Source organism: Amblyomma mixtum, chromosome 2 (genome assembly GCF_055824585.1).
Source record: "Amblyomma mixtum isolate Tamu chromosome 2, ASM5582458v1, whole genome shotgun sequence".
NCBI lineage: Eukaryota > Metazoa > Arthropoda > Arachnida > Ixodida > Ixodidae > Amblyomma > Amblyomma mixtum.
This window is the reverse complement of record NC_143013.1, coordinates 34477298-34501179: the sequence shown is the minus strand read 5'-3', so window position 1 is coordinate 34501179 and position 23882 is coordinate 34477298. Positions and strand designations below refer to the sequence as shown.

The 23882-nt window shown below is 45.0% G+C and overlaps 2 protein-coding genes across 5 annotated transcripts in view; one reads left to right on the top strand and one right to left on the bottom strand.

Annotated features, from left to right (window-relative positions):
- The window catches only part of LOC149358931 (protein DOP1A), a 52436-nt gene extending 39536 nt beyond the window's left edge, over positions 1-12900 (top strand). For 3 of the 4 annotated variants that reach the window (XM_089571113.1, XM_089571112.1, XM_089571111.1), the window contains exons 27-34: positions 589-800; positions 1224-1376; positions 3227-3363; positions 5712-5767; positions 7296-7310; positions 9010-9171; positions 10831-10966; positions 11595-12900. In XM_089571113.1, the coding sequence (XP_089427239.1) occupies positions 589-800; positions 1224-1376; positions 3227-3363; positions 5712-5767; positions 7296-7310; positions 9010-9171; positions 10831-10966; positions 11595-11921 (1198 nt within the window). In that variant the 3' untranslated portion in view covers positions 11922-12900. The remainder of the gene's footprint in view (positions 1-588; positions 801-1223; positions 1377-3226; positions 3364-5711; positions 5768-7295; positions 7311-9009; positions 9172-10830; positions 10967-11594) is intronic. The other variant, XM_089571114.1, reaches the window with a different exon arrangement.
- A 673-nt stretch (positions 12901-13573) lies between these two features.
- The window catches only part of LOC149358930 (DDB1- and CUL4-associated factor 6-like), a 21811-nt gene continuing 11502 nt past the window's right edge, over positions 13574-23882 (bottom strand). Inside the window, exons 10-19 of the mRNA XM_089571115.1 lie at positions 22375-22626; positions 21728-21938; positions 20673-20908; positions 20079-20175; positions 19445-19543; positions 18744-18900; positions 17948-18104; positions 16001-16089; positions 14051-14159; positions 13574-13858 (exon numbers count right to left, since the gene is read on the bottom strand). Of these exons, the coding sequence (XP_089427241.1) occupies positions 13794-13858; positions 14051-14159; positions 16001-16089; positions 17948-18104; positions 18744-18900; positions 19445-19543; positions 20079-20175; positions 20673-20908; positions 21728-21938; positions 22375-22626 (1472 nt within the window). The 3' untranslated portion in view covers positions 13574-13793. The remainder of the gene's footprint in view (positions 13859-14050; positions 14160-16000; positions 16090-17947; positions 18105-18743; positions 18901-19444; positions 19544-20078; positions 20176-20672; positions 20909-21727; positions 21939-22374; positions 22627-23882) is intronic.

Below are 23882 nucleotides of genomic sequence, written 5' to 3'. Positions count from 1 at the left end.
GTGAGCCGATGTGTGAGCCAATGTGGCCAGCTTTGACATGCTGTGAATTACTATATTTTTATTAATTTGTGCCGCATGCATGCATGTGTACATGTGTGTGCTGAAAGAGAGAGAGATTTGATTCCATGCCAGAAATTCAGAATAAATTTCAGACACCGAATTTGACAAGGTGGCCATAATGAATTTTGTAACAGCTGGAGCTCCTGCAAAAGCTTGGCCACTGTTACAGTACTGATTATGCCTTTGCCCCAGGCAACTGAGGTTGTGCTATGACTAACTCTGCAAAATGATATCAGATGGCTTCAACTGTTCTTGAAGGCCAGGTGTGTGGCCATGTCTAGTTTCACTGTTGTGTTGCAGTCATGCCTGAGGAGATTGTGTTCATGGGTAGGTGGGGTGTGCGATTTTTGAGGGGTGGATGATGTTTATGGTGTGGGTGATGTTCATGGAGTGGATAGTGCTGGTGGTGTAGGTGTTGTGTGTGGTTATGCCCAATACCAGGCCTGCTGGTTAGGGCAGTTGATCCTCTCCTCCCCTTTCCACTGGCCTTGTGTTGAGCAGTGTGCCCTGTCGGCCTCTTCTGTGCAGGGTGCACAATGCACCCAGCTTCCGGGCCTGCTCACAGCTAGTGTCAAGCCTGTCCGGGTACCAGCACACCCGCAAGGCGTGGCGCCGGGATGCACTGGAGCTGCTGCTGGAGCCTTCCTTCTTCCAGATGGACCTCGCTTGCCTGGCCTACTGGCGGGCCACCGTGGACCACCTCATGACCAATGACAAGACCACCTTCAGGGACTTCTTGGGTACACACGCACATATGTGTAGAGGAAGGGGTAGGGTGTTGCGTGATCATGCCACGATCTTGATCAAACAAAAATGATAGCATCTCATCACAAATGAAGCACAGAGGCACATTCTTTATGAGATGCTTGAATATTTGGTTAGTATTAATCAGTCTAATGAACTCTAGCATGCATTTTTCTAGTGTGTGTGTGTGAAAGTGGTGCCCTCAGCAACTTTTATTTGAGGCCATTGCGATTACCATTCAGAATTTATCGAAGTCCAGAAATTTTGTCTCGGGTCCACTTGACCAAACTAAACACAAAGTTTGCCTGGTCATCTAAAGAGTATTATTTCAATAGACTTTGGAAACAAACCGAAACGGTGTGGAACCATGATGTCTGCCCAGCCGTGCCTTACTTGTCCTTATCCCCTGTTGTTTGCAGCTCGCTTTGCAGTAACGCAGAGTGGCTCGCTGAACATCTTCAGCAGCAAGGAGCAGGAGTACGAGTCTCGGGCTCAGCTGCTCAAGCGCCTGGCATTCGTGCTGTTCTGCAGTGAGCCAGACCAATACCAGCGCTACATGCCTGACATCCAGGGTACAAATTTTTCCCTACAAACTGGTTGTAATGCGAAAGCATTAGATGGCTACGTCGCATCATCAAAACTTGTCTGCACAATTGTGTCATCTAGTGAAGGTAAATGTGAAAGAGTGTGATTGTGTTAGTGCGTGATGAGGTCTTGCTGTGGGAAAAATTTGGTTCATGAATTTTAATTAGTTAATTACACATGAAAATTACACTTGGACGTGAAAATAGCCATGGACGTCAATATACATAGTATACATGGACATCAGAAGAGCCACAGACATGGATAGTAGTATGTAAAAAAATGTAAAGCATGTGGAACGCATGACAGGAATGACAGGCAGAATGTATTGAATGCTTTCTTTGCGTCAGTACATCTAGGACAGATGTTCTGAATCTCTTTTCTTTATCATCAAGGAACCTCTTTGGCTTTAAAAAGTGATGAGTAGGGCCCGGAAATTTAGGAGCTAAAGAACCCCGAAATAGGCAGGCATCTAGGCTCTAAAAAATATTGAAATAGGCGCTATAAAGCAAAAATAGGCGCTTTGAATAATACTCTTTATTCATAAGTGCAAGATTTGTAAGTCAAGCACGGAGCGTACGCAGTCCTCAACTGAAGCAATAAAGTGCATTCTCAGGTTTTTGAACTTGAAGCGCCTTCGGTTTTCGCTAAGCACAGCTTTGTACTTTAAAAGGCTTCTTTGACATCACAAGAACTTAGTGGCGCGGACCTAAAACATGAGTTGATAAAGGCTTAGGCCTTCAGGTGATGTGGCCGTATCGTCTCCGCGTAGAAAGTCTGATTTGGGAAATTGTTTCTAGGCATCTATTTTTTTTCTACCAATTGTTGCATCTTCGTAGAGGCAGTAGCGCCCTTTCCTTCCAGTCGCCGAAGTGCTGCTGGTACTTCTGCCACTACCTTCAACGATTCATCTATTGCGAGTCCAGTCAGGTCTCAGGTCTCTTTCCAAACTCTCCTCTTGCTACACTTCGAGATAAACACTTCGTTACACTGCGGTCAAGCTACAATTCGAGAAAAACGTTTGGCGAGACCCGCGCCTTTTGTGCGTGCATCGGCGCGCACCTTTCACCATACATAGACAAATGTCTCAAAATTGAAAAACGGCACCGAGGACCGAAGCGCTGGATTTAGCCATTTATAGGCAAAAAGTGCGGTTGAATAGGTGTATTTCCTAAAAAAATGACAAAAAGGCAGGCAAGTGCAGAAATCCCCCGTTTAGGCATTTATAGGCATGTTTAGGCAAATGCCTAAATTTCCGGGCCCTAGTGATAAGGAACTATGTGTGTCGCCTTCCACTCCTTCCTACCTAACGTGCACTCAAAAAGAAAAGAGCATGATGACACTAAGTCCCTCATAAAAAGCCCAAATCCAGTGAATGATTGGCGGCATAGTGGGACAGTCTGCTTTCAACAATTACTTTCTGATCAGTCCCAGTATGGAGTGATTAAAGGAAAGATGGGCAGTTTAGGCATGGACGGATTTAGATGCTCAGAGATTTCAAAAAGTACTCCACGAAACCCAGTTAGAGAACCGGAACACAGTTAGAGAACCGCTGTTTTGGTATTGTGATTTTGAGGTGTGTCTCAGGAGAGCTTTGGTAGCTCAATTTTGGAGGAGGTGCGTTCCAAAATTCTCCTGCATGATTTTGGGAGAGAGGGAGAGGGAGGTAAGAGAGATAAGCGTATTTGGCTACTTCTAAGGGGTATGTTTTGGGGGGAGGTTGGGCTTGAACTAAGGTGTTTTTGCTGTAGTCGTGAATGCGAATTCTGTAACTGCTGTGCTGCACTGGCTGCTGGGGTGGCGCAGTGCCTAGCTGAACTGTCATCAACTGTCTTTGCAGAGCGCCTGTCGGACAGCCTCAAGCTGAGCCACGTGCCGAGTGTGCATGCGCAGGTGTTCCTCTGCTTCAGGGTGCTGCTGCTGCGCATGTTGCCGCAGCACATCACCTCTCTCTGGCCGGGCATCATCACTGAGCTGGTGGGGGCTTTTATGCCTTCTTCCTTGATTTCCCTGAGTAGACAACGTGTAATCAACAAGCACGAAAATAGGAGTTGGTAGTCGTGCCCTCTGTGTTGGGGTCCTCCCATAGTGCTTTCATTTCTGCTCTGAATTTCTTAGGTACCTATGCACTCAATTATGAAAATGAATGCTGTCATTGCTAGTTGTGCTTACTGCGTTTAGTCTGCTGCCTGTATTATCATTTCCACGAGTTGCTTGTAACAGTGTGAATCCTCAGCAAAACGAAAAAAAAGAGGCGAGTATTCACGCAGTAGCGGTAGATGAACCAGAGAAAGCAATGCATGCATGAAGTTGTTCCACCATTGCTCTGTTGTAGCTTGAGAGCAGGGTTCATTAAGGAGTAGCAGCTTGTTCAAGAGTGGCTACCACTTCACACTCCTGCTAAAATACCCCGGGAGAGAATGCTGACCCATTACAGATTGGTAGGCTACTGCTCGGGGCAGCATTTTGGTACTTTTTGTGGTTGTAGAAGGGTTTATTGTAGGGATGTGCGAATATTGAAATTTTCAAATACCATTCGAAACGGAACATAAAAAAAATGGCTTTGAATATCGAATCGGATATCAAATATCTGTTCAGTAAGAAAAAATATATAAGGAAAAGCTAAACATGCAAATGTTGTTGCCTTTATTGTTTTTTTTTTTAATAGTGTATGGTCTTCCCAACTGAAATACTAAACAAAACTAGACAGACTCAGCCCTATATAAAAAAAACATGATGTCCACAAAAATGTATGCATTAGACATGTACCGTATTTACTCGCGTAATAGGCGCACTCGCATAATAGGCGCACCCCTAGTTAGGGCGCGAAAAATCAGATTTTTTTATTTCCGCGCATAATAGGCGCACCCCGAACTTGGCACTGTGATCAGTACTGTATTTACACGATTGCAAGCCGACGCCTCGTCGCCCCCCGTTTCCCAATCTTTACTTTAACAAAGTTTTTGCTGAACTGACTACTAGTCCCTACTAGTGCTGCTGCGGACCCACAGCACGTACAACGACATCGCGTAGAACAGCCGCACACAGTTTTCAGGGATGCTCACTTTAAACGTCTGTTTGGAAAGCTTCATCTCCAGCCGGAAACTTTCCCGACTTAGGCCCACGAAAACCTCGGCGCCTGGAGTCGCGTACGAAAATTTAGGGACGTCGCAACTGCCGCACTTCTCGGCCACGTCGTATTTTCCGACCTGCCGCACGCTTGCCGCGTTCGAGAGCAAACTCCCAGCCGTGTAGCTGTTAAGGTGCTTGCCCGTCGAGCTAAAACATCAACGCTCCGCGGCAAAGCCATAAACCACGATAACTATCGCGCTACCGCAAATCCCGGCACTTGAAAGCAACAACAAAAAAAAAAAAAACGAGCTGGAGATGCTGATGGCGATACAGATAGCGAAAGCTCGCGGCGGAGGAACACGATGATGATGATGATGAGCTTGGCCTTGGGCGCCCTCCGTGGGCGGCGTCTGGAAGCTCCTGCGCGCGTGTGTGGCCTCCGCGATTAAGCGCCCGTTGCGCGCAGCCGGAGCCGATCGCGGAGGCCTCGGCGCGTGCATTCCGAAGGCTATTCCCGCGTGTGTCGTGGAAAGTTTCGGTGCGGCCCTTACACGGATCTTTTTTTTTTTTTTAACATTTTCTTCGCGAAAACGGGGTGCGGCTCGTACACGAGTGCGTTTACGCGGTGTCTTCAATTTTGCGAGTCGAGAAATTTCCGGAAATTTTACCCCGCGTAATAGGCGCACCCCGAACTTTGAGCCGGATTTTCTGGAAAAAAAGTGCGCCTATTATGCGAGTAAATATGGTATGTATTAGACAGCATAACAGTATGCAACCTGTAATGTTGTCATGCACTTCCTCGTTGTGATTTTTCAAAGCATGGTGCGAAGCGGGTAGCCAGCCGTCTTGTTCACATCACATATGGCGTGTGGAAAAGCCTACTTGCAAGGCCGCCGCGGTGGCTCAGTGGTTATAGCACTCGGATGCTGCTGGTTGTACTCAGCTGCTGATGTCAAGAACAACCAACAATGGCATGCATTATAGCAAGTTCTGTGCAGCTGAATTTCTTAAATGCTCTTGACAAAAAACAAATAAATAGCATATGACATCGGTGTGCAAGGATGTGTCTTACATAAATGGCATGTTTGGAATGGACACAAAAATGCATGTTCCCTGAAGATTTTGTAATTGTGACTTCATTTATAAAAGTTTCAGTTCAAACCCCTCTTTCGGTCTTTAAGTTTTGTGCACTAATGTCCTCCGCAACATGCCTGACGAACTGTATGCTTGTGACCTCCTCTTCCTTCCTTCAGGTGCAGGCCTTTCTCCAAATAGAACAGGAGCTGTCGACAGACACGGAGGAGTTTAGGTGAGGGGATGATGCTTTGATATGGCTTTTACACTGTGGCACAGTAGGGACATGAACAAACTTTTCACTCGCCACTGCTCAGCTGAAAAAAAAAAAAAAAAGCAAGTGATGTCAGTACTGATAAGCCACAAAGCCTGTGCAGGGATTGTGGGAACAGCAAATGCATTGTGCTTCTTGCTGTAACATGCATGATGCATAAGCACTGCAGTACTAACATTGTTGGCTTACTGTGCACTGTTATATATGTGCTGATACATTTTAACGTTATTGAACACAGGCCAAAGGAAAAAAATATGCACTAAAGTTGGCACTAACTTCATAAAAGGGTCGTCGTAAGATGTCTCATAAGCTGGCACATGACGCATACTGTCGTGCTTTACTTACTCATTCAGTGGCGACGTCCATTGGTTGATCTGGAGCCGCTTTTCTCGCTGCACGGTGGAGAAGGCATATTCCACTAGTTGACATCAGGCTCGCATGTCTCGCTAGTCCTGCTGGAGTGGCTTTTGTGGCATATTGCTCTTTCATGATCCCCGAAGCACAGTCTGATTTCGCCAGTAGCCCTAGGATACTTTGCCATCACTTCTGGAATGGCTAGGCTGAGTTTGCCCATTTTCAGTATGATTTGAGACATACTGAATAACCCTGCACATTTATCTGTGCATTGCTATTCTGGCATCATCGAGGTATTGTCAGGTTGAGTCAGTGTACTACCTGCTCCGATCATTTCAGGTAGCAGTTGAAGTAGATTACAAAGCACCACCGTGACAATGACCAGAAGTGTGTGTTCTACAAGACGTTCAGTGCACCTAACAGGTTAACTGCAGGACACGACTGCTGTTCGTGATCATGACACACACTTGAAAAAGAGCGACGGTAGGATGCTGGGCCCAACATTCAGAACCAGCTGGAGCAAGTTTTGTTTTCGACTAGGCACTCGGGGTATGCTTGCACAGCCCGCTCCAAATCAACCAGTGGAACTCGCTATGATATTTGTGCACATTCACTTGACTAACATCATGCACTTTGTTGTTTTCCTTCACTTGCATTTTTTGTGCAAGAATAAACTTGTGAAGCTTAGCTATGCTTTTATTGTTGTGCTAGCATGCCTTCTCTATGCCATGTGTTCTGTCGGAAATTGGTTTGCTGACTTTCAACATCTGGCTTTATAAAAGTAGCCCAGTGAAGTATTTTGTCGCTGTGCTGGTGAATATGTATGACACTGCAGCTGCCAAACAATGCTCAGATGTGCAGTACTGTTATTAATCATGTGCATTCTGCTTGCAAAACTAATTTATGGTTCTGAACATTGCTCTGTATGTGTTTCTTTACGTGCGTAACTAACTGCTATCTTGCAAGATGGTTTTCTATTTTGCTTGCGCTGATTGCTGTTTGACGTTCTTACCCAAAGCTGCTTGTAGCTTGTTTGCAAAGCAATCATAAAACCCTGACTTGAGTGTTTACACATGTTTTGTTCTTTGCCCTGTTGCCTTAAAACACTTTTTCTGCTGGCGGACCCAACATGAAGCAGGAAGAACCCAAGGTACTACATCATGTGCAGTAAATTGCACTGATTTTTATTTACTGTGTGTTGCATGCATGTGCGTGTGTGTGAACAGGAAATAAGGCTGCTTTGTTTGGTTAACTGCAGACACACCAGTGAAGCAGGAAAAAGACCATTTTTTCAACCTGGCAGCATTTCTATTGTAGCAAGCTGTCTTGCTCTGTTGTTTGTAGCAGATGTTTTAGACATAAAAAAAAAAAACGTTATGCTACATTCAGTTTTTGCTACTCAGAGATGGTCTCGAGTGTTGTGGCAATCATCCTGTCATCCTGCCATTGTAATGCACATAGCTCTGATCTTGTCCTGATATAATGCATTTTATATGAGTGCCTATCACATGCTTGTTACATTGCACACTGCACCTGAGGGTTTGACCTCCGCTACTCCTCAACATGTACTTTGTAATAAATGTGCAAGTCCTTGTAGAACAGCTAGCTGGTCTTCTTAGATTAGATATTTCCTGCGCATCTGTGAAAGCCCAGCTAAAAAGTTTAAGGCTTGTTTGAGCCTGACCCATTTAATACGATGCTGGCGCAGTGTGTCACAAACCAAGAAAATTTGAGCCTCATTTAATGAACTGGAAAGCGAAAAAGTTTGGTAGCCGAGTGAAGCGGCTAATGCCACGGATTGGACGCAACTGCAAGATCTTGAGGCAGTTCCACTCATGTACACATGTGGGATGGTGCTTAGCACCTATTGGGCTGAAGCTGCACTCTCCCTTCTTAGCTTTTTGTTGAAAACACACACATAATATGTTAAGGCATGCAAAGTCTTTTTTTAACCTCTGACAGAACCAACCATAGTATGGTCATCTCGTAGTGGTAACTGTTGAAGATTCTGTAACATAACAAACATAAAACTGCCTGCATTTTCATCAACATGCAGCATAGTGTGTCACAAAACACGTAGGTATACCAGTTTCTAAATCTATTAATATGATGCCTAGCATCAGTGCATAATCAATCATTTTTTACAAAGTGGTGATGAGAAGATAGTTTAAAATTGGAAGGATGGCACTGGGCATCAAACGAGACCCATCGCTCAGCCTATTAGGTGACATTTTTTTTTATCATGAAAGTCACCAATACATGCAAGAAGAGCGCAGGCATTCCAAACAACCCTTGTATGGTCATTCAGTTTTGACCATCACTTGCTGGCTTCTACCAGGGAGTGCTTGTGTCATGCTACTTCACATGCTAATCCACCAGCTAATCTCGATTTGCACATCTGGGTTAAATTAGGAGGCTAAATGTTGCCATGTATGCAGGGGGATTGTGCATGTTTAACTTGTGCAAATATTGTGTTCCTTATGGTCGTGGGTTTATTTTTATTTTTTTTTCACCTTTTTTGAAAGTGCCTGCACTGCTGAGAGATAGTGCACAGTGATAAATCGCATTTCAAGTCAGCTGAAACGTTTGTTGTAGATTAGAGATAGTGGCAACATAAACTAGCACATGCTACGGCAGGCATTCTCTCTCATCGTTGCTGGTGCTTCATTGCAAATTATTCAACTGTTAACAGTGAGATGCTTTGTTTTTAAGTGTGCGCCGTATGTTGGAAGATTTTTCTATCCAATCGATGTCTGCCTGTTGGCGTAGTTAGTGTAGCACTGTGTTGTGTTATTTTTGGCCCTTGGGTGTAGTGATGAGTAGCCGGGTTGTCTTGCGCTGGCGTGCAGTTCACACCTGCGCAGACTGCAGGGCCTAGACAGCAGTTGGGCCGTCAGCAATGGCCTTAACGCCCACAATCACCCAGCTTGGCTGCAGCTCTACTTGTCGGCCTGCAAGCTGCTCGACCTGGCCGTCGCTCTGCCTGCTGACATGCTGCCCCAGTTCCAGATGTGAGCATTCATGTCACTTCTGGCATGCTTGGGCATCGGATAAGCTTTTTTTCCCTGATAGCTTCGCTTAGAGTTGAGGCCCTTCATTTGCGGTTGAAAACCTAGCTGTGCCCGATTCTCGAACAGATTTCATACAAATCTTGTTAAACCCGATTTTTGCCCAAAAAAGTGCCCTGAGAAAAGAAAAAGATAGCCTGCTGCCTGTGCAAAATCTGAGTGTTCTGCACTGACGCTAGTTGATACTGTGGGCTATTCTAGTGCAGTAGTTGCAGTTGTAGATGATTTTAATACTCATTTACTTGTTGTCCTCAGTGTAGCTTCTTCTCGGAACAAATTCAAGAAGTGTGTGATAGAGGGACACCTGAACTTAAGTACTGAGTTGGTGTGTCTTGTTGGCATTGGTGTTTCAAGCAGTGCGCACGCTGATGACGCCCTGCTTGAGCACTCTTGTGCATTTTAAATGGCCACTGTGATGCTGAAAGAACGTTGCGGCAGAATACGGTGTAGAAATGCCTAGGTTCCGAGTTTGCTTCTGTGTCGTGCAGCTTGGCTCGCTTTAAATCTCTTGAGGGTGAGGCGGGCTATTGCCCTTGCCCCATCTTTGCGGAAGAGTTCAGAAGGTGCCATAAGAGTTGCAGAGCATGGCTTTGGGGCATACCCTGTGGCCTGTAGAGTTCTGGAGGAAAGCTTTTGTGACAAAAATGACCCAGCAGCAGCCCTGTCGAACTAGCGGACGATGACAAGGAAGAGACAGTGTGCGCGTCTTAGTTCAGGGCACAGCACGCTGGGCATCCACGTTTGATCCCCCGCCGTCAAGCCCTGTAAATAAACCCCCTATTACACTGTACTATATGAAAATGCGAGCAGATCTAGCACAGACATGCAAATGCAGTGCATGGGGGTGGTAGTCTGTGCAATTAAATAATTGTAATAAATAATTGAAAGAAAAGATGCTGACCTGCTTAACACTTCTTTTGCGCAGCCTGAGCAAAGAAGGGTAGAAGAGGGTTGATACGGGCTGGCTGGTACATGCTGTTGGAAGGGATGTAACAGTGCTAAGAGGCTGTGACATCCCTTCCATCAAAGAAGGGTAGGGGAATGGAGGGCTTATTACTACACAGGGGAAAACCGGGATATATGGAACAGATGGCAGAGTGGAGCAGTTGAATTCGTTCATTCGTGAGTAGCCTCAACAAGTTGACAAACCACTTTGAATGCACTAGGGTACCAGAAGTCCTGTTTCAAATGGTTGGCACAACTGGTATGACGCAAAACTTTTTCTAGCAATGCAAGTAAGCAGTGCTCTAGGGTACTGGAATTTTATGCACAGCCGCAAATTTGTTGGTGGGATACTGCATTGTTTTGACCTGCTGTGTCTTGGTGTCGCATGATCGTATAAAGGTCATTGAACTTCTTTTTGCTCAATGCTGCACTACGGTCATGAATTTTTGCTTTATCTGGAGGGCAGCTATGCCTGTGGAAAGAATACTTCTTTAACACAATACCAAGTTTGGTCTTGAAGATTCAAGGTAGCTGTAGCATGCTTAATAAGAACTTCGTGGCACATGCAGTAACGAGTATACAAGTTTGGTCAGGTTCGGAGTTTTCATGGATTAGCTCATGACTCCTTCCTGTTGGTTTCTTGCTGCGCCCTGGCAGGTACCGGTGGGCATTCATTGGTGACAATGCCCCGCTGTCGTCTGACGGCACCCAGTCGCAGCAGGAAGTGCCGTCCAGAGGTCAACACGAATTTGTGCCTCACATAGTGCGGCTGGCCGCACTCATGAACAAGAATGTAAGTTCAGCATTCATCATAGCACACCTGCAGTGCTAATGCTTGCTCTAACATTATCACAACAGTGCAAGAGAACGCCTGCAGTAGCACTGCTTTGAACATCTCAGTCAGGTTACTTGGTACTGCATAGTGGGGCACAACAAAAGATATGCTACTAACAGAGAAAAACATCGGAGCCCAATTATTGTTCCGATTCATTTCTTGGGTCCTGTTATGTACTTAGAAAGAATTCCTTTAGGTCGTATAAGGCTGTTTTCATGAACCGCTGATGGTGGTTCAGGGCCCCTTTAGATTCGCCTCCATTTTCCAAACAAACAAAACACTGATAATGTGTTGCTTAATCTTTCTCAGAGTGCGCATTAAATATTTTCCAGGTGAAGTGTAGTGAAGTTTTTTTGTTTTTTTTTTGTCGAGGCCTGCAGGAAACCCTTGTGTGGTTTCAATACCAAGTTATTTGCATGTAATGTTGCTCTATTTGAGCAAGGAGCTTTCCACAGCTGAAAGCAGAACCAACCATAAGCTTGAGCTGTGTCTCTTCTGTGCATGATTATGTCATGGTTAGCGTCACTTGGCTGCTAGTGGTTTCTCAATGTGCTAACATGCTTTTGTCGTGTGCTGCATTTTCCAGAATCCAAACTACGAGGCCCTCTCCCACAAGAGCGGCCGACCTCTTCTTAGCCTGACCTCCATTAAGTCATTCTATGACCTCCAGGGCTTCTTTAACAGCCTCGTTAGCGGAGCGCACAGCAGAGTCGACGTCCAGTGTGCCTTTGACAACAGTGGTGTGCCAAATACTCGCCCCACTGAGCTGTCCAAGTCTCGCTCAGCGCCCGACCTCGGCAGCATGGCAATGGGAGCCACACTGCCACTGGCTGAGGACTCAGTCTTTCAGACAACACTTCAGTGCGTGGAGCGGATTCTAGAACTTGATTTCTTGGAGCCACGCTTGTCGTGACAGAACTGCACAAGATTACTGGCGTGGCAAAGAATGCCATTCTGTGAAGGTCATCTTTTTCTACAATTGCTCCGGTATTCCTCGCGGGTTTTATGGGGGCCTCTCGCCTGGAGTCTCGTCGTAACTAGTCAAATCTTTGCTTCGTGTTTCATATATAGCAAGAATTTCATACTGTACATATTGCTGCTGACGCTATTAACCAAACGTGACAAAACTCTTGTAGAGGCTGCGCATGCAACAAGGCGGTGTTTTATGGTCGCACATAGTAGAGGCGTGCATACGTCAAGGTGCAGTGCAGTGCATCTTCATTTTTGCCTGCTTAGTTACGATAGATGCATAGCGCAGTGTTCTTCCCTGTGTTGCATAAATCTGTGCTGCATGTAATAAGGCTTTAGTAGTGACTGGCTCTGTATGGAGCTTGCTTCCCAAAAGCTCCACTCGGAGCTTATGCGATAATATTTTTAAATTTTCAGGTTATTACGAAGACTGTCCATGTACAATATGGTACTGATGCAAGTTTTTATCTGTTATGTCCTTCAATAGCACACATATTAATAATACAAAAGTGTGCTTCATGATGCCTTTAATGCATGCGTGCACCGACATGTTGTGGTCCAGAGTGGCTCACTTAAAGCAGCACTGTAAACTGTGCATAAGGCCGACCTCAAGGTAATTCTGCAGTGTCCAGAAGCATTGTAGTTTATTGAATGTGTATATATGTAAAGCTGTGTGATGGGAACGGAGTTAGATGTGACAGTGCTTCTCTTAATTACATCAAGTGGCAGTCCTACTGGCAAAACGCAAATAAGGCACAGCAGCACTATTTTGAGCTTTACAAGATTGTTATGCATGGCATCACTGGTTAAGGAGTAATAGACCCTATCAACTTTTGTTGACCAAGCAAATGGAATATTGCTTTGAAATTTCATCTATTTTGCTATGTAAAATATAAATGCAGGGAGAACTCCTGCAAACCAAACATTGAGCTCTCCTTCAATTTTCTCTCGGCAAACCACATTTTGAGCATTGCTGCACGTGCAGTTCGTGAAGCTTGTGTTTTTTTAGGTTCGTCAGGAAGTGCAGATGTAAAAGTTTTCAGCCTACAGAAGCGTGAGCGAACTATGCACCTTCTTGAAGTCACTGTTACAGGTTTTCTGCCATGTGCAGTATATATATTTCAGGCATTTCATCACCAACAATCAGGAGGCGCAGTAGTTCAGTGTACAGTTAAGTGCATCATCAACTGTAGCAGCTCGGGGTGCAGAGCAGCAGCTGAAAGAGGCTTTTTATAGAAAGGTTTTGGAACCTCTGCCCGTCCACTGCTAGTGTCTCCATCTAATGTGTTTGGCTACACCACTGCCACTTATTTGCAGTCATTTCACTGCAACTAACATACAATTTTTTTAAGGTGACTGGTACATCTACGTAAACACTGGTTAACTGGTTCAGTGAATTTCTTTGACAAAAAATAACGTCATGACTACTCAGAGTTGCTATTAAAGTTATGGCTCGCAGCCAAAACCTTCTATAGAGATTTTCTGTGGCAGGTGCACTGGTCAATTACTTCAGCATTTGAATGGTGAAGGTTTTGTGAACCGGTGTCTTCTGAAAGGTGTACTGGCTAAAGTAGAAGCAGCAGAGCACAACAGCCATGGGCCACACAATGTCACCGTTTATTCATAAGCCTGTCCTACATAGCTCTAGATAACTTATTTTGCACACTCAACAGTGGCAACCTTGTGATGACCACTTTCAATAAATAGCATGGGACTGCAGCAGCAAAGAAATGTGTTGCTCTTTAGTACACAGGGCGGTTAACCATGTCTTGATTTAAACGCTCACACAAGAAAATAGGCCTGTCTGGGCAGTAGACTAGTCATCAGAGTCATCAGTCCGAGCTTCCCGCACTAGCCGTCGCCAACCTTGAATCCCAGAACCTGCAACATGGCATGAGACAGCATGGAATTGAATTCGGACTTCCTAGCAAGGGTAATTTACTTGCATGCACTGGCAGGTTACCCTACTATCACTCTTTCGAAAGCACTGTGAAAGTCTTAACAAGAAAAAAAAAACATTAGCTAGTATCAAAATACCAAATAAAAGAACACAAACTTGTCAGCAATGAGTACCTGATGATCGCAAGTGGTTCAATGATGCAAGCATCCGAATCATGAAGGAAGCTGGTACAGTGATGGTGTCCTTGGTTTCCTCAAGCATCACCTCATTGCGTTTGATCATCTGCATGAACAGAGAAAGAAAAAAATTCTTAAGATTGCATAATAACAAGCAAAGCACAGGACATTAGCAACACAGCAAAACCAGATTTCAAGCTTGTGAGTTTATCCTGTGTCCTTGCTAAACATGTTTTTTCCATCAGCTCAAAATTAGCTCAGATAGCCACGATTCACGAGCTTAGCCCAAATTACTGGCTGGCTTTTTTCAATTTCAGTGGCTTCAAAGCTATAAATCTCCGACTCTCATAATATTTTACATATTTACTCAGACAATGAATGCATCCCCTACTTTGCCTATCAAAAGGTACCGCTTTTTCTATTCCCTCGTGTATAAACGCATCCCTTTCTTTTGGTGTGCAGTCTGCTGCTGATGATAGCAAATGCTAGCAGGCACCCTCTCTCGAATGCCTAAACAAGTATACACAATATCGAGTAACTCCACTACACAAAACTGTGCCATAGCCACGTTTAGGTCCACCATATTGCTCTCACAAGCATCCAAGTTGAGCTTGAAATTCCGCAAAGCATAAGAAGAGTAAGTGAACCAATAAATGTTCAGCAGCAGTCTAATGCTAAACAGTGCAGAGGTGTTGGCTTATCCGCAATGCATGGATGCTTTTGAACCATGTGATCGCTTTTGGCCAATAGAGGCACGAGCAGCGCATGGAAAAAACCCAGAACTCTGACCTATGCAGCTACTCTACAAAGCACCGTGTGCCGAATGTCACGACTACTGTACCTCACCTTACTGGATGGGCAGCCAATGAGAATGTCCACGACAAATCTGAGAAGCAATAGAAACCACACCTGCTCACAGAGGGTTTCACTGTTTAATCCGGTCCCTTAATGATTGTAGCAAATTGTTGCAGTGGGGCTTCGTGCTGAACACTGAGAGTTGTAATTTCTTTGTACAGCATTACAGACTGCTGCTCGAGTTCTACGTGCAGGTTTAGGATAAAGATGTAGACTGTTATGAGGACGGAGAAGTGGAGAGGACAAGCACTTGTCCTCTCCACTTCTCTGCTATCGTCCTCATGCTTCCTGTGCCTTTCCATTCTCATCATGGCCTACCAACAAGCCCAAATTACCTCTTCTGCGACTTGCTGAAGAGTGCATTTTGTTCTATTTAGAAGGTGAGCCATACTGGCTGGTTTATTCCAGCAGCCTAGTTTCTAACCAGTTGCTTTTTTTTTTCTGAATATTTTCTCATGTAATAAACGCACCCCTCAAATTTTTGGAAAGGAAAGTGCGACTGTGGATAACTTTCCTAGCCAAGGTGCTTTCAGAAGCAACTGCAAATGTGTAGCCTATGGCCATCCATCTTGTGTTGAATAGAATTCGGCGTAAAATGTTTCACACGAGATAGTCTAGCATATTCTCTCCATGGCGTACACCAAGTGTACATAGGTGTCGCATATTAGGACCATTTTTTTTACCTACACTGGCTACACTAGTGTAGCTAGTCTTTATTGATTTCATTATACACTTGCTACACCAGTGTAGCCAGTGTAGGTAAAAAAAATGACCCTATTATATCACACACTAGCTTCAACATATTTAGCAGACTGCAAATTTCTACCATAGAAACTACAGAATAGCCAACAAATCACACAATTTTGGTTTACACATTAAATAAAAAAATTTGCAGCCCCTAACTGGGCAAGGAAAGAAAATGCAGTCAACACATACACTCATGCGCTAGCTGGTGAATATGCTAACAACTTTGGAGTATTTTAGTAAGAAATGTTTGCCAAAGTCCTACCTCATAAACGGAAGCTGATAAAAAAAAAAAAAGGATTGTGAAAAAATTTCGGAACTCTAGCAGCTACATCCCTGCGAGCATACCTCGGCAGCCTTCTCAGTGTCGAAGAAAGGTTCTTCCCGAAGAGGAGCCCAGAGTTTGATGTCGTAGTCGATCCCACTTGACGCCAAAACTGAAAGGCAAGCAGGCAAGCCACAAGAAATCGATAAGGAGAAGGGTTTCACCTTCCAAAAACCAATACGCTTGTGTGTTCTCTCATACTTGGAGCAAAAGGCACGAAAAAGAACACTGTAGGTTTTATCATTTAGAAAACATATAATTGCACACAGAAGGAATGAACAAGTACCATCTGTATATGCGCGCTGATGCTATGACAGAACTGTACCATAAATCTAAGTGCTTGCATGATTTTTTCATTGTGTGGAAATTCCTCTGCAGCTAAATTAATTGATTTTCACATGTAGTGCAGCCCCGCATGAGGCTATGGCAGAAGCAGATAAAATATTGCGCAAACACAGTCCTAGCAATCAGCAACACATTCATGAAGGCACAAGGAAAGCAAAGTAAGAACACTTCTCGCCTACAAATTGCAGAATCAGAATATTCTTTAAACGGCAGACTACAATTAAGGCCAAGAAGGGAGTTCCAAATTTCTATGGTGCATGAGAAAAACTATTTGAACATTTCAGCACGAGGATAAAGAGGTGAATTGTTTAGCTCATGACAACTTCTTAGTGATGATGGCTTAGAAAATTTTGAACGGTTGCCAAGTGACAAATCACAGAAATAATGTGCAAGAACTTTAAACATTTAATACGATGGCGTGAGAGTAAGCCCCAGATCATACAGATGGAAAGAAGGCACAAAAATTTTGCCATATCACTGAAATATAAAACACAGCCAATTCCAACCAATTCCCAATTTTCCCAGCCAATTTTCGAACCAATCTTCTAATTCGTTTCTGTTTACATCCACAAGTCTGTGGGCATTCCGAATGCAGCCATATCCTAGGATTGGATGGATCAGGGTTTTGTATGCAACTTGGTACTTAGTAGAGCGACATGCAAAGATATTAAACAGGGTGACTGAAGAAGCACAACAGTTTGTGCACTGGCATATCCCAACAATCTGTTTGCCATTGCAAGGACATGAGACGTTGCTAGCCAATGCAATGCAAACATAAGACTACAGTATCTTGGAAGCAGTAAGGGATATACTAAAGGGAAATATCAACAGAAACAAGCTAGGCTACAGTGACGTTGCCCTTCGAAAGCACAACCAGAGTTTTCCCTACTCAAAAAAACAGACTGAAGTCCTGTGGTGATTTCTTCACCCAATTTGCTTCCCACAAAATGCAAGTGGTGTTACATCATTTTTATGATATGTATCCCTCCAAGTTCTTTGGTGAATCGAAAAAAATAAATGGTCACAAAACCAGTAGGGCCGCCAATCAGGCATCCTTTGCTAAAGTTTTTATAAGCACTATAGACTACCATACTAGTCACCATTAAGCCCACTTTGACACCTTTCATGCCAACAACTGTCTTCTTAACCCCACTGTTTGGAAAGGGCATGAACGACCCTGGGAGGTTGTGATTGGCTCGAGTTTCTGAAGTTGCTGCACATGCAACAGCTTCAAGCAAGCTTAGCAACACTGCATTCTCGCACCTCAATGGCTCTTACCACTCTGCATGCGACAGCAATGAGCCAATCATCACATGCATAATTCGCTTCGCCATGCACAGTTACCAAAATTCTGAAGGGGAGCAACAGCAGTCTTAACTTATAGTGCATAAGTATCTGGCTTATCCTAGCCCTGTTAATGCTGACAAAGACAGTAGGCCTAATTCTCCTTTACTTTCCCTCTAAGATAAGAGGTAAGCATGTTGCAATCAAAAGCAAAAAAACAAATGCAAGACATGGGGTTTGCAGAGAAATTGCTACAAACACCTCTGACACAGCTACGAAGCACATACAGTAATAAGAAACCAGTAAGCACTTGTACAAGAAAGAATGACTGAGCGGCTGACCAGGGTCAAACGGGTGTGGCTGCAAGCAGTTGACAACGTGGTGGTCTGCCTCCATGATCATGACCAGCTCACAGGTCTCCTTGTGCCAGATGAAGATGTGGCCACAGTCTGAACCACTCATCACAAACTCATTGCCCCAGAAGGTGGCCTCTTTGATCTGTGCATTGGCAAGGAAGGCGCCAAGGATCGCAAGAATAAACACCAAACACTGCAAAGGAGCTGAAGTAAAGCTATCCAGGCCCCCACATGTGTGAGTGCATCAAATAACTTAAGCTGTTTTTGTTTCTTTAAGGCAAAAAAGCCTTTAAAGGCTCATACTCGCAGCCATGACTGTCTGTCTGGCCGTTACATCTGAAGTGAAAGTCAACTAGTCATTAACCAGTTATAACTGGTTATTAATGACTAACCAACTAGTTAATTATGACTAATCAGTCATGAGTAACTAGTCATGAACCAGTCATCAACTAGTTAGTCATTAACCAGGCTTTCGCCTCACGCAATTTATATCGTCAAAGTGCCACCTGAATTATTTTCTCATTCAATACCAAGCTGAACTGCCAACACTGGTATAACAGTTTAGTGCCCAAGCCAGCAGATCTTGGTCGCAAACTTTTCCCTCCGCTAGCACTCTCTTTTCTGCGCGAGAAAACATTGTCGCAATTGCAAAAAAAAATTTGGTTCAGCTTCAAACTCCTCCTCTCACATTAACTTCACGAACCCCGCCTGCCATGCAAGGTCTAGCAACAGGGAAACACTAACACAGGCAACCATTCTGACAAGCCAGCTCTGCACTTGCCATTGTCCTCGAGTTTCGGTGCCCGGTGTAACGTTTGCGAGCGCGCGGGCCGGTCACAGTCTTGGTGCAGGCTGGCTCCTCCACGCACTCCTTCTCAAGGTGCAGATCTTCAGCCATGGCCCGTAGAACACTGTCCGAGTCAGGCACCAGATTCTGCCTGCAACAGAGAAGAACTCCACCGATAACCACAGGCAGCAACTGGTGGCAGTGTAAAGCCTAATATGTCTGAGTGCCGTTAGTGCCTCTATGATAGGCTGAATGCCAACATTACTGTGATAAGACCACAACTTTTCTTGGCAGTGGAACATTCTGCAAAGTTAAGGAATGCCATTAAAGAAAAAAAAAAATCTCTTCAGAACAGGAAGTCCTACATTTGAGTTATTTATACTGTCACCATTTCCCACTTTGCGCCTGTGATATGTGCTTCACTCCCTGTGATGCTTGCCATGTCCTCCAGACTTCAAAAAGCCACCCTTGAGTAATAAACAATTTTATCAACAATATCCACACAGCCATCACATGACAGGGTACCTTTGGTATTGCAGCTACAACAGCTACCACACAAAGGCGTTAAAAGCACACATTGAGCCCCACTTAGTGTCATCAGTGGCACAGACTTGAATTGGAGTACCTGGCACACGTACCAAAGCCTCATCAAAACTTACTCCTGCAGCTAGCACTTAAAAAAAAAACTGGGTTACCTTGGCACAGAATGTGCTCTGCTGCTGGCAGGAGAGGCACTCTCGCCAGTGCGTAATGGGCTAGCCTCTGAAGGTGCTCGAGGCGGCGTCGCAGATTGTCTGCAAAGTACCAAAAACAAAAGCAGTGCTGTTGAAAACCTAAGCAGCAAATAAGCATCATTACATCGCATCTTGGAATACCAGCAAGGAGAGAGAAATCAGACTCCTTGCCACATTGTGCATTGTAAGACAGACAAGCAATTGCCTAATACTCGTAGTTCATTTTATGACTTCTTCAGAACAATTCCATGCACTAATCTCCTTCCACACATATCTCTGCCCTTTTTTTTTTTTTTGCAACCTGCTGAGCCATTTCATTTATGTGCAAAGTTGCCATGACAAAGACAAAATTTTAAAAATACAAGAAATAGGTAGCGCCTGTGCCACTGCCAGATAAATGCACAACGTTGATGCGGCCACCATAGGCAACCAATGTGTTGGCATTTATACGACCAGGAGTGAAAGCCGCCTTTATCATGAACTCCTGCACACGTAAACATGGGTATACTATTCCGGTCAGGCCACCACAGGTGGCACCATCATGTTTGGGAACACAATTCACCCTGTCAGCTAGCATCTGAAGACAAAAGCCCACCTCCTCCAATGAAAAGCAGATTCATCGTTCAGGTTGGGATTCTCGTCTTCACTTGTGTTTCCAGCACTTGAATCCCTTGCCGCTCCAGATGTAGCTCCTAAAGGAACCAGTAGAACACTGGTCAGAGTTTCTGCGCAAAGATGTTCTTGCCTCCTAAGTGGCGATTTAAAGCCCATTGTTAAGACCAAAACTGTACACATATTTCCAGGTATCTAACAACAAATAAATTGTATGCTAATAGGCGCTCATGAGCAGGCTGATGTTTCCTCCTTTCCTACACTGATTTGTAGTGCCAGAGAAAACCTGATTCACTTAACATGTATAAACTACATGCACACCATTTTTAATAAATACTACGTTAGTGCAAATTTCCAGTGAGTCAGGCTTTCAAACATTTTTCTGTGCATTAGCACAAAGGTAGCAAGGCAACACAGTAGAATCTCATGAACTTGCTTAATTCAAACTACCAGTTTGAATGAACTCCACACTCAAGATGAACTCCACACAATTCAGACAAATGTTCAGTCCCTTCTGAGTTCAAATTATTGAAAACCCTAAGTGCAAAGCAGTAATAAGCATTGTGAACATACTTACCCCTCTCTTTTGATGCCGACGAGAGATCATCCAGCAGCGTGCCATCTTTGCCATTTTCGCGCGCCGGAGATATGTTCTCTGCTGCTGACTGGAAGCACTCGTTTTCGGATATGCTCTCAACAGAGTCTTGGAAAGCTGCGTCATCGTCATCATCCGATGGGTTCGGTGAGCGCCGGTTCCCTGCTGAGGGCGATGACTGAGTGTCACGGTTGGGGCTATCCTGCCTGGCGCTGGCACTGCAATCACGAAAGTGAAAGCATGGCAGAAACAGCTTGTCTAAAGTGACCACTTGCCGCCCTGATGCTTAACCCTGTTATCCCCAGCGTATCAAGTACAATACAGACAGTGATAATGGCAATAGTTTTCATCTGTGTTTGCAAAATATTATTAAATGCTTGCACAAACCACATTTTCCAACATTGTTATGCAAGCAAAGTGAAGGTGCTGGCTGCTGGAAATGCTTCTACTGCAACTTACTGCAGCAGCTAAACCTACTGACAAAGCTACTCAAAATTTCTACGGCTGTGCAACTACAACTAGTATGTGATGGAATGATTTGGAATATTTTTATGGGTTTGGTCGGTCAATTACTCCCTTACTCTTATGGGTTTGGTTTGGTATATGGGGTTTAACGTCCTAAACTAACTCAGGCTATGAAGGATGCCATAGTGGAGGGGTCCGGATAATTTTGATCACCTCAGGTAAATGTACACTGAGAGTGCATAGCACACGGGTCTCTAGCACTTCACCTTCATCGAAATGCAATCGCCGCCGCCAAGATCGAACCCGCGTCTTTCGGATCAGCAGCCAAGCACCATAACCCCTGAGTCACCGCAGCAGCTTTTGGAAGATGGCGAGAGGAAGGATGAGGGGTATGATGGGCAATGATAAGAAGATGTACAAGCACATCCGCAAATTGCCAGATCCCAGCCATGAGTCAAAACCCACGCTGCTGAAAAGAAGTGACGCCCAAACTGCCTAAAGAGGTTTCTGAACCCAATGCGACTAATTAGTACACCATAGAACACACAGTGCAAGCAGGTGCAATCACCTACCTGCTACATGCAGGGCAGGCATCTCCCAGTCGGTTCTGCTGCTCAGCACCATCAGAAGCCGCCTGACCAGATGTGCTGGTGCTTGCTTGGGACAGGTCCAGGGCGGCCATGTTTGAGGACGAACCCTGAACTGCAGCATCCCCTTCCTGCTCTGAACCCTCCAGTTGAGCAGCCCTGCTGGCCATTTTCCGCCGAAGACGCTGCTTAATGGCTGCAAGCGCAGAGCAATGCATCAAGGTGAAAACCGAACTAAAACCCTCTCACAGCTGTGCTCTAACACGCAAAGACTGCCATATACTGGGATCAATAATGGTGCCGCAGACCAACACAGCAGCAGTTTTTTGACGTTACACACAAGCTACAACTGACTACTTTGGCAAACAGCGTCAGGCACATCCAACGAACCAACTTCAACAATTCGTCATATATACAGCTCTGAGACTAGAACGGTAAGCTGAATAAAATTCACACGCAGCAGTCCTTCACTTGTCAGACGTTTCAGTGGACTCTCTTGCTTCAAGCCATTTTTTTTTTGTGTCGAGCAGTACTAAAGTGTGGCAAAACTTGTTAAGAGTCAGCATGCAGGAACAAAATATTTTCTGCCTCGCCCACTGGTGACCTACAGCCAACAAACATCCAGTGCTCACCTCGGGCAAGCCTCAGGCTTCGCGAGTGCCTGGCCACGGTGGCCTCGGCGTCTTCGTCCGTGGAGCTCTCTCCTGCACTTTGGCCAGGCGAAGCTGAAGATGAAGACGATAGCGAAGAGCCGGCACGGGGCCTTGTGGCAGCACCCGCCGCTCTGTTGGCTCCGGTGGTCGAGTTGAACATGCGTGTCAACACGTCAGACATGCGCTGCATCAGGCTGGCGTGCAGCGATCGTGGCTGCTGTTCGCCGAGTGCTGGAAGGCAAATGTGGAATGCTTGGAAAATAATGGACACACGTGGGGCCCTGGCAGCACAGCTCGCTAGGAAGTATTGGCTCGGCAGTAGTACTACTGCCGGTGCATTGCAGTCTGCACAGTGCAAAGAGTTCATACTGTGCTGTCAAAATTTTAAATAATTATGACATAGCCCACCATTTACAGTAGAATCTCAATGATACCATTACAGCTGGCATGAATTTCGAGATTATACAAATCTGAAAGAATTCCTAGGCCAAACACTGCATACACCCTCATATAAGTTGGCGTCCCTCATAGCCTAAGTCGCTTTGGGATGTCAAATCCCATAAAAAAAAAAAAAAAAACATTGTGTCGATGTCCAGAATTTAAGGCATTCCGAACATTTTCCCATGCCACTACAGATGATACAAACGGGGGAGCAGTGACTGCACTCTCAAGCACTAAGCGCCTTTACATCGCCGATGCCGTGATCAGCACACACAGTATGCGCCTTGAGCAGCAAGTGGTGGTGTGCAGCTGTAAATAAATCCCCTCAGACATAAACAAATCTGCATGAATGCATTCCCAATGCTTCAACATGCAGATTTCGTTGTTTTTTTTTTAAGATACGAATATTTTCAATGACCTCATGAGATTCTGATTATCGAGATTCTACTGTACTGTTTAAAGGGACACTGAGGAGAAATTGAAGTTGGCTTGTATCGACAGAATACCAGCTCCTGATTACAAAAACGCCACTCATACTGACAACAAAGCTCTTGTAACGTAGAAAAGAGCAAGAACCAAAATACAGGTATCGCCGCCACAGGCCAAACTCGCAAGTACAAGCGTCATGACGTCATATAACAAAACAGTGTTGCTAGAACCAATGGTTCTAGCAACGCTAGGACACGAGAAGCACAAATCACTGAGGCGCAGCCAATGCTTGCGCAAATCTCCTTGACGTCGCCAGATGGCGCCACGTGCTGGGCAGCTACGCGCTCGCCTGAAGCATCGGGACCAATCAGCGCCTGCTCGCCGGCGTTAGGCGGGCTCCCGGTATTCCGCTAGCGGTATCAAGGTACACGGTATGCTAAAGGTGTCTATTTGCGAGAACTTCGTTGACGACTTCGAGAACGAGATCCATCGTAACGCTCGCAAAACGCCGGTGCAAACGTAAGCGAAGCGACTGTAGCGACGGCCGCAATAGCCGATAGATGCCTTCAACGTGCGGCCGGCGGTAGCTTTCTTTTCGGCTGCTGCTAGGCCGCACT